The sequence below is a fragment of the Erythrolamprus reginae genome, chromosome 1 (genome assembly GCF_031021105.1).
Source record: "Erythrolamprus reginae isolate rEryReg1 chromosome 1, rEryReg1.hap1, whole genome shotgun sequence".
NCBI lineage: Eukaryota > Metazoa > Chordata > Lepidosauria > Squamata > Dipsadidae > Erythrolamprus > Erythrolamprus reginae.
Genome location: NC_091950.1, coordinates 398,232,581 through 398,250,034, shown reverse-complemented (window position 1 = coordinate 398,250,034; position 17,454 = coordinate 398,232,581). Strand labels below are relative to the sequence as shown.

The 17,454-nt window shown below is 41.9% G+C and overlaps 1 protein-coding gene across 1 annotated transcript in view; it reads left to right on the top strand.

The window, feature by feature from the left end:
• Positions 1-16,612, top strand: part of TYW1 (tRNA-yW synthesizing protein 1 homolog) — a 35,367-nt gene extending 18,755 nt beyond the window's left edge. The window contains exons 9-16 of the mRNA XM_070735109.1: positions 204-256; positions 4,067-4,185; positions 6,670-6,779; positions 8,193-8,370; positions 9,892-10,027; positions 10,869-10,979; positions 12,249-12,416; positions 13,822-16,612. Of these exons, the coding sequence (XP_070591210.1) occupies positions 204-256; positions 4,067-4,185; positions 6,670-6,779; positions 8,193-8,370; positions 9,892-10,027; positions 10,869-10,979; positions 12,249-12,416; positions 13,822-14,043 (1,097 nt within the window). The 3' untranslated portion in view covers positions 14,044-16,612. The remainder of the gene's footprint in view (positions 1-203; positions 257-4,066; positions 4,186-6,669; positions 6,780-8,192; positions 8,371-9,891; positions 10,028-10,868; positions 10,980-12,248; positions 12,417-13,821) is intronic.
• The last annotated feature ends 842 nt before the right edge of the window (positions 16,613-17,454 follow it).

Genomic DNA, 17,454 nt, shown 5'->3' with positions numbered 1-17,454 from the left:
AAAACAATATAATCACATAAAATAGTCAAAACCAAATAAACCACCTTGTGCTTTACACTGTTCTGACAATCCAGATACCTACCGGAGCTGACTTTGAACAAAATGTTAAAGTGCTTGTATTTGACAGCCCATCAGGGTCTTTATGGCCATTTCTTTCTGCTATATCATTCAAACTAAAACAAAAACCTCTTTTTTCCTTTCAGGTTATAGATTAATTGGAAGCCATTCTGGAGTGAAGCTTTGCCGTTGGACAAAGGTGCTGCTTTTCTAATCAATTTTGAAATGAATTTATTTATAGAATTTATTGGCTGCCCATCTTACCATAGGGCAGTGCTTCTCAAATAGTGGGGCGTGATCCCAGGAACATGCTTTTTTTTTTTTGCCACGGGGAATAGAGTTTTTTTGCACTAAACAATAGCACAAAGCAGGAGATATGAAGTCCAGATAACAAACCCTTAAGAGACATCATTGAAAAATATTTAACAGGGATGAAAAGAAAGGAGGAGAGAGACGGAGATAATGAGACAAATGTAAGTCTCCTGAAAGCTAATAGAAGGAAATATGATGAAATGTATATAGTGCTTGGCTTCACTGGGACTACAGTGGGAGACGAGGAAAGACCGGTATGTTTACTGTGTCTAAAAATGTTGGCAATGGACAGCATGAAGCCAAATAAATCAAGGCATCACTTAAACACATTACATCCCAATCACACTGATAAGCTGCTTGAGTTTTTTCAGTGAAAATGTGCTGAATATTGCAAACAATCTTCCTGGTGGAGAATTGGGGGGGGGGATGTTTACTTCTTGCTGGGGGGTGCGTAACAGAAAATAATTTTTTCAGAACTTCAGAAGAGAAGGGTTTAGGGGTAGTGATTTCTGACAGTCTCAAAATGGGTGAGCAGTATGGTCGGGCAGTAGGAAAAGCAAGTAGGATGCTTGGCTGCATAGCTAGGGTATAACAAGCAGGAAGAGGGAGATTGTGATCCCCTTATATAGAGCGCTGGTGAGACCACATTTGGAATACTGTGTTCAGTTCTGGAGACCTCACCTACAGAAAGATATTGACAAAATTGAACGGGTCCAAAGACGGGCTACAAGAATGGTGGAAGGTCTTAAGCATAAAACGTATCAGGAAAGACTTAATGAACTCAATCTGTAGAGTCTGGAGGACACAAGGAAAAGGGGGGACATGATCGAAACATTTAAATATGTTAAATGGTTAAATAAGGTCCAGGAGGGAAGTGTTTTTAATAGAAAAGTGAACACAAGAACAAGGGGACACAATCTGAAGTTAGTTGGGGGAAAGATCAAAAGCAACGTGAGAAAATATTATTTTACTGAAAGAGTAGTAGATCCTTGGAACAAACTTCCAGCAGACCTGGTTGGTAAATCCACAGTAACTGAATTTAAACATGCCTGGGATAAACATATATCCATTGTAAGATAAAATACAGGAAATAGTATGAGGGCAGACTAGATGGACCATGAGTTCTTTTTCTGCCGTCAGTCTTCTATGTTTCTATGTTTCTAATTGAGAAGCACTGCCATAGGGTAACTCTGAGAAACTTGCAGTTATATAAATATATCTATACATATACAATTAAAACAAAAATTATTACAATCAAACATTAAAACCTAAGGACACATGGGGGGAGATGGGGCGGAGTGGGGGGTGGAGCTGTAGTTTATTTATTCATTTATTTGATTTTTTATGCCGCCCTTCTCCTTAGACTCAGGGCGACTTACAACATGTTAGCAATAGCACTTTTATAATTACTAGATCAACCACTCTGCTGTGCTGTTCCTCCACTGGTGCCCCAAGCCAACTACAAAAGCCAGGTTCTTAGGCCCTTAAGAAAACAATAGGAGGGTTGGTGCCAATCTCACATGGGGGGGGGAATGTACCAGAGGGCTGGAGCAAAAGCAGAGAAGGCCCTGCTCCTAGATCCCACTAGCTGGAATAATTGGGCTCACAGAACCCACAGCATTGATTGGATTGGATTGGATTTGTATGCCACCCCTTTCCGTAGACTCGGGGCGGCTAACAACAGTAGTAAACAGCATATGACAATCCAATATAAACAGTTAAAAACCCTTATTGTAAAACCAAGCATACATACAGACATACCATGCATAAAATTGTAAAGGCCTAGGGGGAAAGAGTATCTCAATTCCCCCATGGCAGAGGTGGGTTTTAAGAAGCTTACGAAAGGCAAGGAGGGTGGGAGCAATTCTAATCTCTAGGGGGAGTTGGTTCCAGAGGGTCGGGGCCGCCACAGAGAAGGCTCTTCCCCTGGGTCCCGCCAAGCGACATTGTTTAGTTGACGGGACCCGGAGAAGACCCACTCTGTGGGACCTAACTGGTCGCTGGGATTTGTGCAGCAGAAGGTGGTCCCGGAAATAGTCTGGTCCAATGCCATGAAGGGCTTTATAGATCATAACCAACACTTTGAATTGTGACCGGAAATTGATCGGCAACCAATGCAGACTGCAGAGTGTTGGTGTAACATGGGCATATTTGGGGAAGCCCATGATTGCTCTCGCAGCTGCATTCTGCACGACCTGTTATGCTCTCCCGGCATGAATGGGACAGGCCAATCCTGGTGGGATGAGATGGTCCCTCAATAACCTAATCATGATGATGATAACGTCTTAACACAAAAATTATTGATGTTCATTGCGATGCAATATCTATTGTTATTTTGCATATCTTTAATGCATTTCAGCCCACACATTGTCTTTTGATCAGGATGGGCCATAAAAGCTGTAAAATAATAATAATTGGATGGGATGACTATTGAGGTTAACAGGAGCTGCACTCAGCTTCAGTGGGGTCCCTTTACTTTATTTTGCAATGGTCCCACATTACAGAATACTGTATTTTTCGGACTATAAAACTCACCTTAATTTTTTGGGGGGGAAATAAGAAAAAAAAAGTTCTGCCTTCCGACATCTATCTGGATAGTGTCCTTACTAAGTCCGAGTCTTTAACTGGCTAGCCCACATTATCTACACCACTGCAGCAACTCTGCTGATTGTATGTCGAAGGTTTCGCACAGAGCTGCACCGAGACATACTAACACAAACAGCTTGGAAAAGTTGTACAGTGTACCCTTGATTTTCACGGGGGATGTGTTCCGAGACCGCCTGCGAAAGTCGAATTTCCGCGAAGTAGAGATGCGGAAGTAAATACACTATTTTTGGCTATGAACAGTATCACAAGCCTTCCCTTAACACTTTAAACTCCTAAATTACAGTTTCCCATTCCCTTAACAACCATTTACTCACTATTATTACTGGTACTCACCATTGAATAAGACACTTAGTGATCTTGATATTTATAAACATAATTATTTATTAACAATATTTTTTTGGTTATGTGATAACAACGCTGATTGGCTGAGATTTCAGCCAATCAGCAATGGCAGACGAAAGTTTGGCGATGACATATGACGTCATCGGGCAGAAAAACCATGGTATAGGAAAAAAACCCGCAAAGTATTTTTTTAATTAATATTTTTTGAAAAACCTTGGTATAGGCTATTTGCGAAGTTTGAACCCGTGAAAATCGAGGGAACACTGTATTAGCCTTGCAGAGCTCTGTTTGAGAGGTTATTTTCAGCCTTGCAAAGCTCCATTTCAGAGGCTGCTTTTTCAGCCTCCAATAGCTCCGTTTGAGAGGCTGGGCAGGACTACATTTGGTGTATAAGATACACCCAGATTTTCACCCTCTTTTAGGAGGGAAAAAGATGCACCTTATACTCTGAAAATTAGTGTACTTTTTTTCTCCAGTAGAAAACACTGTTTAATATTTAGTGCCAGCAAGAATTATTATTATTTTTAAAATTTGGTTTATCTTCTGCCTTTCTTCTCATTCCGAAAATAGGATCATAGTTTAAGAATAATTTAGAATTATTATAAATAATGCAAATCTAATAAATAAAATAAAGAAATAAAGAAATTTCATTTTAAAAATACCATTGTATAAGGTAAATGCTTGTGATAGCAGCACTTTCCTGAGGCTACCGTTATTTATTTTGTCATTGTTTATATGTGTCTGATAGTCGATGCTTCGTGGGAGAGGAGGCTGTTACAAGCACACTTTTTACGGCATTGAAAGCCACCGCTGTATGGAGACAACACCGAGCTTGGCTTGTGCTAATAAATGTGTCTTCTGTTGGAGGTAAAGATCTGGGATTGAATTTTTTTAAGCAAAAATAATAATAATAATAATAATAATAATAATAATAATAATAATAATAATAATAATAATGACCAGTATAGAAAAACTGTAATTCAATGTCATATGGACAGTTGGCGGAACAAGGCATTGTATGGTCAGTTCTTGGGGAAAATTGATGGCAAAGTGGATAAAGAAAAGACCTGGTCATGGCTTACAAGTGGAACACTCAAAAAGGAGACAGAAGGACTAATACTGGTGGCACAAGAACAGGCCATTAGAAGAAATGCTGTCAAAGCCAGAATTGAAAAATCAACAGACAATCCAAAGTGCAGACTCTGTAAAGAAACAGATGAAACAATCGATCACATACTCAGCTGCTGCAAAAAAGATCGCACAGACTGACTACAAGCATAGACATGATGCTGTGGCACAGGTGATCCACTGGAACTTGTGCCGGAACTACCATTTACCAGTGGCAAAGAACTGGTGGGATCATAAGCCCGAAAAAGTGGTCGAAAATGAGTAAGCAAAACTACTGTGGGACTTCCGACTTCAGGCTGACTGAATTATGAAGCATAACACACCAGACATCCTGATTGTGGAGAAAAAAAAAGTATGGATCATCGACATCGCAATCCCAGGGGACAGCAGAATTAAGGAGAAGCAGCTAGAGAAATTAGTGAAATATGAAGATCTAAAAATCGAGCTGCAACGACTCTGGCATAAGCCAGTGAAAGTGGTCCCAGTGGTACTTGGCACGCTGGGCGTAGTGCCAAAGGATCTCAGCGGACATTTGAAAACCATCGGAATTGACAAAATCTCCATCTGTCAATTGCAAAAGGCCGCTTCACTGGGATCGGCAAACATTATTCGCCGCTACATCACACAGTCCTAGGTGCTTGGGAAGTGCCCGACTGGTGATGAAATACGAAATCCAGCATAGTGATCTCGTTTGCTGTGTTGTATTGACATAATAATAATAATAATAATAATAATAATAATAATAATAATAATAATAATAATAATTTATTAGATTTGTATGCTGCCCCTCTCTGCAGTTCAATTATTTGTGCCTCCAAGTCAGAGTAGAACTTTGATGGCTACCTGGACAGGTCCCTGTGGGTTTTTTGGCAAGATTTTGGAAATGGGTTGCCATTGTTTGTTTTCTAGGGTTGAAGGAGCTTGACTGGACCAAGGTTACCCAACTGGCTTCATGTCTAAGGACTACAAGTCACAATCTTATGGTTTCTAGCTTGATGCCTTAACTACTACATCAGACTTGCACTCTGGGATTGATTCTACCAAGAGACAAATGATCAAAAAAGCCTTAAACTGTCAGATTAATTCTAAGGTAGATAGCATTGTTTCTTAATTAAGCATTGTTTCACATGCTTGTGAAGAAGGCACAAAAGAGGCTATTACTTCCAGAGAATGCTGCTGTCCTACTATCGTGGCACCCTTGAGAATGTCTTGACATAGGGCATTCTTGCAATGCATGGGAGCAGCTTGGAAGTGGACAAAAAAGCTCTACAAGAAATCATTAAAACTGCCCAAAATATTGGGCTCCAGCTATCAGCCCTTTTTGGACTTTTGCCTTCAGGCAGAAGATACAGAACAATTAAAACTGGGACCACACATTTTCTGAATAGTTTTTATCCCAGAGCTATAATTGCATTCAACAATAACCTAAAGGGTCACCATCAGTGAGTTGTTGGACAGCAATATTTGGTCTGTTGTGTGTGGCAAGCTGGTTTAGAAGTTGGTGATAAATTTACAGCTTGCCACACTATCTATAGAAGGCCTGATGTTTATGGGAACTTTGGTGGGGTGAATAATCAGAGGCAGCCACAAAGCATTCTTTCGAGTGGTTCAAGGCCATCCTATGCCCACCTACCTGGGCGGAAGCAGAGGCACAATCTGAATGGGCAACATGACAAGTTTGTGGGTGGGGGACAAGGGGTGTGAACTTTCAACTGAGAGGGAAACTTAAGATTCAGGTTTCCCAGTGTAGGTGCCAGGATGGCTCTGGCAATAAATTGGAATTTTGAGGAGCACTTTCACTTGGACTCTGATTTAGTTTGGATGCTTGACAGTGTGGATGTTTGGGTGGTTCAGGATGGGGAATTTGTGGCGGGTGGTGGCCTGTTCTGGGATTGTTATATGTGTTGGGCCTGGTCTTCAGGCATGGTGTGAATTTTGTTGGATGGATATACTGAGAAAATATTATTTTACTGAAAGAGTAGTAGCTCCTTGGAACAAACTTCCAACAGACGTGATTGGTAAATCCACAGTAACTGAATTTAAACATGCCTGGGATAAACATATATCCATTGTAAGATAAAATACAGGAAATAGTATAAGGGCAGACTAGATGGACCATGAGGTCTTTTTCTGCCGTCAGTCTTCTATGTTTCTATGTTTCTACTGTGTATATACATACAATGACAATAAAATATTATTAAATTATACATTTCTATTTTTCAGACACCACACGAATCCAGTTGGCACAGAGTGGCGATGGAAGATGGACCAGCCAGAAATGATCCTGAAGGAAGCCATTGAGAACCATCAGAACTTGATCAAACAGTTTAAAGGTAGGTGAGGATCCTTTAGGTGTGATTTTTTTTTAAAAAAAATTGGATCTGGAATATAGAAATCTCTTAGTGACTGACATACGAGGGAAGAGAGCCTCTTTTAAATATGCTTGTATTATATTAGAGCTTGTTAATGTATGAGCAGAGTAATCCTTGTTTACCAAGGTTGTGCATACACAGAAATGTTTAGATTAGTTGTGAATAACTATTCAGCCACACACAGCTACACTAACTTGAATTAAAGTTTACTTTGAGAAATAACATGTTGAGATAAACAGTCTAAAGTTTATCAGTCAGGCGGTAGGGAAAGCAAGTAGGATGCTTGGCTGCATAGCTAGAGGTATAACAAGCAGGAAGAGGGAGATTATGATCCCGCTATATAGAGCGCTGGTGAGACCACATTTGGAATACTGTGTTCAGTTCTGGAGACCTCACCTACAAAAAGATATTGACAAAATTGAACAGGTCCAAAGACGGACTACAAGAATGGTGGAAGGTCTTAAGCATAAAACGTATCAGGAAAGACTTCATGAACTCAATCTGTATAGTCTGGAGGAGAGAAGGAAAAGGGGGGGGGCATGATCGAAACATTTAAATATGTCAAAGGGTTAAATAAGGTTCAGGAGGGAAGTGTTTTTAATAGGAAAGGGAACACAAGAACAAGGGGACACAATCTGAAGTTAGTTGGGAGAAAGATCAAAAGCAACATGAGAAAATATTATTTTACTGAAAAAGAGTAGTGGATCCTTGGAACAAACTTCCAGCAGACGTGGTTGGTAAATCCACAGTAACTGAATTTAAACATGCCTGGGATAAACATATATCCATCCTAAGATAAAATACAGAAAATAGTATAAGGGCAGACTAGATGGATCATGAGGTCTTTTTCTGCCGTCAGACTTCTATGATTCTATGTTTCTAAGTCATACACATAATAAGTCAGAATAACAATCCAAATATTACCAAGTACATAGCACCAATTGTCTTTCTCATAATCAGTAAACAAAGATATCAAGCCTGAACACATATTAGCTATAATACATGACTACAATACAGAGAGATTGCAGAACATACCTAACAGCAAGTAGCCATTAACAGTAAGTAGCCAGACAAAGAGAAACAAAGACTGTGACTCAAAGAAAGAAGCTATGAACTCTAGCTCCATCTTGTGGCAATCTGCAACACCTCAGCTAAATAGACATAGCTTAGTTATAACACATATTGTTGGTTTATATACATTGCCAACCCAACTAAGAAGACTGCAGAGAGGGGGAGATGGGTTGCCTGCAGTCTTCTAGACTCATAACTTGTATAGATTGGGTTGAATTTTCTGAGGATCCGCTTCCCTGGTGACGTTCCTCAGTCGTTCAATCCAGTCCTCAGCTCTTGGACACGACTTTATTCTGTTTTTAGGAGTCCCTGGCGTGAGAGACGATCGATTCAGAGAAGGGATGGAGGCCAAGCATTGTGCACTGTCCCTTGTTGGGGAGCCAATCATGTACCCCGAGATCAACCAGTTCCTGAAGCTGCTGCATCATCGCAACATTTCAAGTTTTTTGGTTACAAATGCTCAGTTTCCAGAAGAAATTAGGTGATGATCCTAAGAAATTGTACTTCTTCCTTCCCATTTGTTGGTGCTGCAAAGAGACCAGATAGCCATTTGTCTGAAATCATATCAGGTTTCCTGCCTGAGGAGGGGGATTGGACAATAAAAGACCTCCATGGTCCCCTTTAGCTCTGTTACCTCAGCCTACAATTGGGATATTGTGCTGGGAGATTCATTACTTATATATTAATTAGATTTGTATGCCGCCCCTCTCCGTGGACTTGGGGCGACTCACAACTAGTGATGGGCGAACCCAACAGTGTTCAGGTTCGGCAAGTTCGGACGAACTTCATGCAAAGTTCGGACGAACCTGAACCCAAACAGTCCGTGGCGCCAATGCTCCGCCCCCGGAATCCCATTGTTTTTTATTTTTACGGATTTTTAATTTTTATTTATTTTTATTTTTACGAAAAAGGACGCCGCAGGGGTGCTGCAAGAAAAGGGCGCTTTATTTTTACGTGAAAGGACCGCCCCTTGCTTGCAGCGCCGCTGCGGCGTCCTTTTTCGTAAAAATAAAAATGTTTGTTTTTACGTGAAAAGTCCTCCCTTTGAAGGAGCTGGGAAATCCCACGAAGAGATTCCGGGGGCGGAGCTTTGACATCACGTATACCAGCAGGTTGCTAAGGACGCCAAGGTGATCACTTCCTGGATTCCATGGAAGCCAGGAAGTGATCACCTTGGCGTCCTTAGCAACCTGCCAGTATACATGACGTCAAAGCTCCGCTCCCGGAATCTCTTCGTGGGAGGGATTCCCCAGCTTTTTTTGTGCCTCCCTCCCATCCTCCCGACCGGCCGACAGCTCCCAGGTGTTTGCCTTCCTCCGCCACCACCTGCGCCTGGCTCCTCCTCCTCTTCTCAGCCGGGCGGTGGCTTTCACGGTGTTCGGCACAAACGCCGAACCAGAGCACAATTTTTTTAAAAAATTCGGGTTCGGGTCCGGCATGCCGAACACCACAAAATTCGGTACGGACCCGAATTGTGTGGGTTTGGTTCGCCCAACACTACTCACAACATGTAAAAAAAATAAAAATAAACAAAACACATCTGAAATCCAATTATGAGAAGTGAGCAGGCCCAAAGATAAAGTAATGGCTGTAGCTTGGACAATAATTGACTTTGAGTGAACTTAAAATTAAATCAATTAAATACAGTTGGTATGGTTATTTCCTTACTTAATAAATTCCACCCATCTGTCTCTCTGAAAATTGTAAATTGATAGTCATGTTTGGAGAGACCGAGGAGTACAACAACATATTTTGGAGAGTATGCATGGTCTCAAGGTTTACATTTTTTATTTATTCTCTATTAAGCTAGATGCCCGAAGTTAGATAAAGAACAGCTTTGTATATCTACACTGCCCTGCTTTGGACCTCAATGTCACACATGCTCTTGGAAATAATCTGAAATCCAGAGCAGCTGCCATCGAAGATACATGGAATATTAACACAACAAATTTTAATAACAACATTTCACAGTTTCAGAGCTTCACTGTTGCCTCACCCACAGGAATCTCCAGCCTGTAACACAGTTGTATGTCAGTGTGGATGCCAGCACCAAAGATAGTCTGAAGAAGATTGACCGACCTCTCTTTAAAGACTTTTGGCAGCGTTTTCTAGATAGCTTGCAAGCCTTAGCTGAAAAGGTATGGCATTCAAATTATTATTATTATTATTATTATTATTATTATTATTATTATTATTAATTAGATTTGTATGCCGCCCCTCTCCGTAGACTCGGGGCGGCTCACAGCATACAATAAGACAATTCATAACAAATCTAATAAATTTAAAAAACATTTTAAAAAACCCATTATTAAATCAGACATACACACAGACACACCATACATAAATTATATAAGCCTGGCGGGGAGGGAGGGGGAATGCCTCAATTCCCCCATGCCTTACAGCAGAGGTGAGTTTTAAGGAGTTTACGGAAGGCAAGGAGGGTGGGGGCAGTTCTAATCTCCGGGGGGAGCTGGTTCCAGAGAGTCGGGTTCCCCCTTGACATTGAAATAATTGTGGATCTTTTCTATGATTCGTAACATCATCAAAAACTTTATCAATTGCATTCTTTTGGGTACAAAAATTCAAATTATAGTGAACCGTCATAACTAAAATAAATTTGTATTCAGATTGATTGGCTTAGTGTTCTTTTCAGTTGAAAACCTGATGCTAAATTTGGCACCAGTTGTGTGATTTCGATCTCACACTCTGCATCCAGATGTACAGTTCTACTCATATCCTTTTATTTTGTATTTGTATTTGTATTGATTAGATTTGCATGCCGCCCCTGTCCGAAGACTCGGGGCGGCTAACAACAATATAAAAAGACAATATAAACAAATCTAATATTAAAAATAATCTAAAAAAACCCCATTTAAATAACCACTCATACATACAAGCATACCATGTATAAATTCTATTTGTATTTACTATTGCACGTTGTAATTGAAAACTGCTCTCCCCAACTTTTTTTTTTTTTAGCGTCAGCGCACCGTATACCGGTTAACCCTGGTGAAAGCTTGGAATGTAGAGGAGCTGAAAGCTTACTCAGACTTGGTGTCTCTTGGCAAGCCAGATTTCATAGAGGTTAAGGTGAGCTGTTGATCGTTAGGGTGGGCTTCCTTCCGTGTGTGCGCAGAAGCAAAAAACACTGACAATCAGCAAAATTATTATCATTATTATTTATTAGATTTGTATGCCGCCCCTCTCTGCAGACTCGGGGAGGCTCACAACAATAATAAAGAACAATGTACAGTACAAATCTAATACTGTACTTAAAAAATCTAAAAACCCATAACTTTAAAAAACATACACACAGCATACCATGCATAAATTATATAGGCCTGGGGGAGATGTCTCAATTTCCCCATGCCTGACGGCAGAGGTGGGTTTTAAGGAGTTTACAAAAGGCAAGGGTCGGGGCCGCCACAGAGAAGGCTCTTCCCCTGGGTCCCGCCAGCCAACATTGTTTAGACGACGGGACCTGGAGAAGGCCAACCCTGTGGGACCAAACTGGTCGCTGGGATTCGTGCGGCAGAAGGCGGTCCCGGAGATATTCTGGTCCAATGCCATGAAGGGCTTTTATAGGTCAGAACCAACACTTTGAATTGTGACCGAAAACTGATCGGCAACCAATGCAGACTGCGGAGTGTTGGTGTGACATGGGCATACCTAGGGAAGCCCATGATTGCTCTCGCAGCTGCATTCTGCACGATCTGAAGTTTCAGAACATTCTTCAAAGGGAGCATTACAGTAGTCGAACCTCGAGGAGATGAGGGCATGAGTGACTGTGAGCAGTGAGTCCCGGTCCAAATAGGTGCACCAGGCAAACCTGGGCAAACGCCCCCCCTCGCCACAGCTGAAAGATGGTTCTCTAATGTGAGCTGTGGATCGAGGAGGATGCCCAAGTTGCGGACCCTCTCTGAGGGGGTCAGTAATTCCCCCGCCAGAATAATGGACAGGCAGATGGAATTGTCCTTGGGAGGCAAAACCCACAGTCACTCCGTCTTATCAGGGTTGAGTTTGAGTCTGTTGACATCCATCTAGACCCCAACAGCCTCCAGGCACTGACACATCACTTCCACACTTCCAAAATCTCACGCGAGAGAGCGTCCTCATGTGTGATTTTGCTTGCTGTGCATGCACAGAAGCCAAATCTCACGTGTGCATGTGCATGCATGCATCGGGGGCGCGGAAATGCGTGCACATGTCAATTTCCACTACCAAAACCCAGATCCCAGCCCTACCGGGTGCAACCTGCTATTGTCTACACCAAAATGTTTTTTCGGAGAAACCCCCCCCCAAAAAATGAATGTGAGAGAAGTCGAGGGCTCTAAGCTTAAATAAATGCTTCTTCAACAGGGCGTGACCTACTGTGGGGAAAGTTCAGCCAGCAACCTCACCATGGCCAATGTCCCTTGGCATGAAGAAGTGAAGCGTTTTGTGCAAGAGCTGGCTGACCTCCTCCCAGACTATGAAATTGCCAGCGAACACGAGCACTCCAACTGTCTCCTCATTGCCAACAAGAAGGTAATCCTAAACCCCTCCATGCCTTTTCCTGAAACGTCTGGTTTAGGAAGTTAGAAATATGTACAGTGGTACCTCTACTTACGAACTTAATTCGTTCCGTGACTAGGTTCTTAAGTAGAAAAGTTTGTAAGAAGGAGCAATTTTTCCCATAGGAATCAATGTAAAAGCAAATAATTCAGAAATTCCACTATTTCTGAATTCCAGATGTATGGATTTTAGCTTCTAGAATTCTTGACAATAGTCATGCTAGCGGTAGAATTCTGGGGATTGATATTTCTACATATGAAGAGTAATCAGCTTGGAGAAAATTGGCCGAGTGTTTTGTTTCAGAGTTTTGACTGAATCAATATACAGTAGTACCTTGTGATACGAACCCCTTGTTTTACTAACTTTTTGAGATACGAACCCGGGGTTTGGGATTTTTGTGCCTTTTCTTACGAACTTTTTTCGCCTTACGAACCCGCCACCGCGAACGCCAAACCCGGAAGTTCGGCAAAAGTTCGGGTTCGGTGTTCGGGTTCGTAAGACCGCTGAGAAGTACCGCCGCCCGGCTGTCATGTTTTGAAACAGCCAGGGGGCTTCTCGGCATTCTCCGGAATGCCGAACCCGTAAGTTCGGCAAAAGTTCGGGTTCGGGAGGTCACCGAGAAGCGCCGCCGCCTGGCTGTCACCTTTTGAAACAGCCGGGGGGCTTCTCAGCGTTCTCCTGAATGCCGAACCCGGAAGTTCGGCAAAAGTTCGGGTTTAGGTCCGGGAGGCCGCCGAGAAGTGGCGCCGCCGGGCTGTCACCTTTTACAGAAGAGCGTGGAACTGTCGGCCGGTCGGGAGGCTCAAACGGAGGTAGGGAATCCCAATAGGGAATTCCATGGGCGGAGACATCCTTCCTGGCCAGCCGAAACGTGGACTCTAGGAAGGAGATCTCCGTGACATCAAAGCTCCGCCCATGGAATTCCCTATTGGGATTCCCCACCTCCGTTTGAGCGTCCCGACCGGCCGACAGCTCCATGGCTCTTCTGCAAAGGTGACAGCCGGGCGGCGGCGCTTCTCGGCGACCTCCCGAACCCAAACGCCGAACCTGAACTTTTGCCAAACTTTTCGGGTTCGGCATTTGGGAGAACGACGAGAAGTGCCCGGCTGTTTCAAAAGGTGACAGTTGAGCGGCGGCGACCAGCGCCGTTTTTGCAATTTTTTTTTCCTTTCACACATTAATCCGTTTTACATTGTTTCCTATGGGAAACATTGTTTCGTCTTACGAACTTTTCACCTTATGAACCTCCTGGAACCAATTAAGTTCGTAAGACGAGGTATCACTGTATTACAGTAAATATGTTTAGAACAAGCCCCTTCTTTAAAAAAAACCAAAAAACCCCCACCCCTCTATTATCACAAACATATGTCTCCTTTAGTTCAAGATTGAAGGAAAATGGCACACCTGGATTGACTATGATCGCTTTCAAGAATTGGTCCATGAATACGAACAGAGCGGAGGAATTAAAACATTCACTTCTGCTGACTATGTAGCACCGACTCCTCCTTGGGCGGTGTTTGGAGCTAAGGAAAGAGGCTTTGACCCAGTGGACACAAGATTCCAACGAAAAAACAAAATAAAGGACATCTCCGGATGCTGACACCTTTTAAAAAATTGGACCCTTTTAAAGTCAGAGCTAGAATACAATCAGAATTATGGGTTTGTACACTAACATCAGAAAGTGTTGCATAAAATTTGAGACTTCTATTTCTCTTGGGGATATCCAAAGTGGGTTTTTTTTCCTTTCATTCTACCCAAAAGAAAATGGTAAGTTATATGCTTTTTAAAAGGCAGGTAAAAAGTAAAGGTTCCCTCCCATGTGTGTTGGTCATTTCCAGCTTTAGGGGTGGTGCTCATCTCCATTTCTAAGCCGAAGAGCCAGTGCTGTCTGAAGACTTCTCCATAGTCATATGGCCAGCATGATTAAATGCCAAAGGAGTATGGAGCGTTGTTACCTTCCCACTAAAACGATCCCTATTTTTCTACTTGCATTTTTTATGTGCTTTTCAACTGCTAAGTTGGCAGAAGCTGGGACAAGTAATGGGAGCTCACTCCGTTACGCGGCATTAGAGATTTGAACCGTTGAAACTGCCAACCTTTTGAGCAACAAGCTCAGCGTCTTAGCCATTGAGTCACCGCGTCCCTTAAAAAGCAGGGTAGATATGCAGTGGTACCTCTACTTAAGAACTTAATTCGTTCTTTGACCAGGTTCTTAAGTAGAAATGTTTTTAAGTAGAAGCAATTTTCCCCATAGGAATCAATGTAAAAGCAAATAATGCGTGCAAACCCATTAGGAAAGAAATAAAAGCTCGGAATTTGGGTGGGAGGAGGAGGAGGTAGAAGAGGACGGCAGTCGCTGCTGAAGGAAGAAGGTGAGGTAAGGGGAATCAAAAAATTCCAAAATATTAAGGCTTTAAAAAAAGGGGGGGGGGACTCAGGTGGCAAGGAGGAGCACGCGGCTTCCATATATCTGACGCAAGAGAAACCCAGGGGGAATGGCAGGAAACTGGCCTGGCCTTCGTACCACTCTCAAATTTCCTGGGAAATTTTTTCGGGCTTGGGTTCTTAAGTAGAACAGGGTTCTTAAGAAAAGGCAAAAAAATCTTGAACACCGGTTCTTATCCTTCTTATCTTAAGTAGAGGAGTTCTTAGGTAGAGGTACCACTGTTATTACATTCTAAACTCTATCTAATCTCCATTTGGAAGATCAGATCAGGAAGAGATTATTTAGTCCACTCTTCTATTTTGTTAGCGTTCAGCCAGATACTGAGAAAATCCACAAATGGAAAGGTTATAATTCTTATCTAGAAAAGTTCTTAAGTAGAGGCGTTCTTAGGTAGAGGTACCATTGTATTAATTTATCCTTCTCATATCTCTCAGAGAGAGAGAGACAGGCGATCCGTGACTTAGGATCATAATTGGGCCTGGAATTACATCTAACTTTGAATAGTTACAAAGCAACTGATTGTTAAGTCAGGACCACCTGTAATTTCACTTTTCACCCACATGCATCCTTCCATTTCTCATTGTAATCCAGATGTAGACAGCTGTGGCCACAAGTTTTGCAGTTCTCACAGCACCCAGAATGATCACAGTCCACACTTTGTTAGCTATTTTTGCTTGCTCATAGGGCGTGATCATCTGTGTTACCTTCAAGCCAACCCCCGGCCAATTAAAAAAACCCAGCACCCTGTTTTTCTAATTAAAATTCCCTTGAAATCAGTGAGGTGTCTTGAGACATATCTGTGGACAGCAGACCTAAAGCTATTTTTATTTTCTTCCGTAAAAGTACCTGAAAAGATTGATGAGTCACGCAATGCTGGAATGTGGAGTGAGTTTTTCCTCTTTTTCTGAATATCTGTTGCAACAGTTTTACCTGTGGCACACCTGGCTTGAATTGGCTATCTAAAAAGGTCTAAAAATGGGTGAACAGTGCAGTCAGGCGGTAGGGAAAGCAAGTAGGATGCTTAGCTGCATAGCTAGAGGTATAACAAGCAGGAAGAGGGAGATTATGATCCCACTATATAGAATGCTGGTGAGACCACATTTGGAATACTGTGTTCAGTTCTGGAGACCTCACCTACAAAAAGATATTGACAAAATTGAACGGGTCCAAAGACGGGCTACAAGAATGGTGGAAGGTCTTAAGCATAAAACGTATCAGGAAAGACTTAATGAACTCAATCTGTATAGTCTGGAGGACAGAAGGAAAAGGGGGGACATGATCGAAACATTTAAATATATTAAAGGGTTAAATAAGGTCCAGGAGGGAAGTGTTTTTAATAGGAAAGTGAACACAAGAACAAGGGGACACAATCTGAAGTTAGTTGGGGGAAAGATCAAAAGCAACATGAGAAAATATTATTTTACTGAAAGAGTAGTAGATCCTTGGAACAAACTTCCAGCAGACGTGGTAGGTAAATCCACAGTAACTAAATTTAAACATGCCTGGGATAAACATATATCCATCCTAAGATAAAATACAGAAAATAGTATAAGGGCAGACTAGATGGACCATGAGGTCTTTTTCTGCCGTCAGGTTTCTATGTTTCTATGTTTGAAAAGACCTGCCCTCACTATGACCCAGTGGTGGTGGTGGTGGGAAGCCTATTGAAATACATTTGCTCATTTTGCTAGAAATTTAGCTACAATAAATTTTTTTAAAAGTATCCCATCTCTTGGTGTGTGGATATTCTCTCCCCTCTACTCACCCACCCCAATCTAGCATTAAACTTCCTGATGGTCAGAGCGATCAACCAATGGAACAACCTACCAGCGGACGTTGTGAACTCTAACACTCTGGACATTTTTAAGAGAAGATTGAACTGCCACTTGACTGGTGTACTATAGGGTTCCTGCTTGGGCAGGGGGTTGAACTCGATGGCCTTCATGGTCCCTTTCAACTCTAACAATCAATCAATCAATCAATAAAGAAATTCTGTATATTTTTTTCCACTGTTTTTCGTGGATCCATCAATGTGTCAAATTCACCTCCCTTGTTTAGTCAAAAAAGGATTTTATAGACTTGGGGGACCACAGCAATTATTCTGGGGTTCCCCCCCCCCAAAAAAAAAGACCAGGACTTTGAGTAGTAGTTGATCAACAAAGTACAAACACCCCAAACTTCTAAACCTGCTCATTGTGCTTAAAATCATTTTTGCATGACAGGAGGAAAAAAAACGTATTTTATATTGAAAGCCAAAGTAGTTACGTTAGCTGAGAAAAAACAAAATATTTTTACGGTAAGAATACAAGGTTTGGGTTTCTGAGAGCATTTCATCAGGAAAGTTACTGTTGATTGTTATGAACTATTTAATGGTAAAGGCAATTGAAAAAAAAATAGAATGAAGTGAAAATGGTGGGCCTGTGCGTGTGTTTCACATTTGAAGTTTAAGATTTGCCAGTGCACAGGGAGTGCACATAACAACAATTCTGTGATCCTTTAAAACAAGAGGTGTCGAACTTGATCTCACAGAGAGCTACCTCGGGGTTATGTTTGACCTCGGTGGGC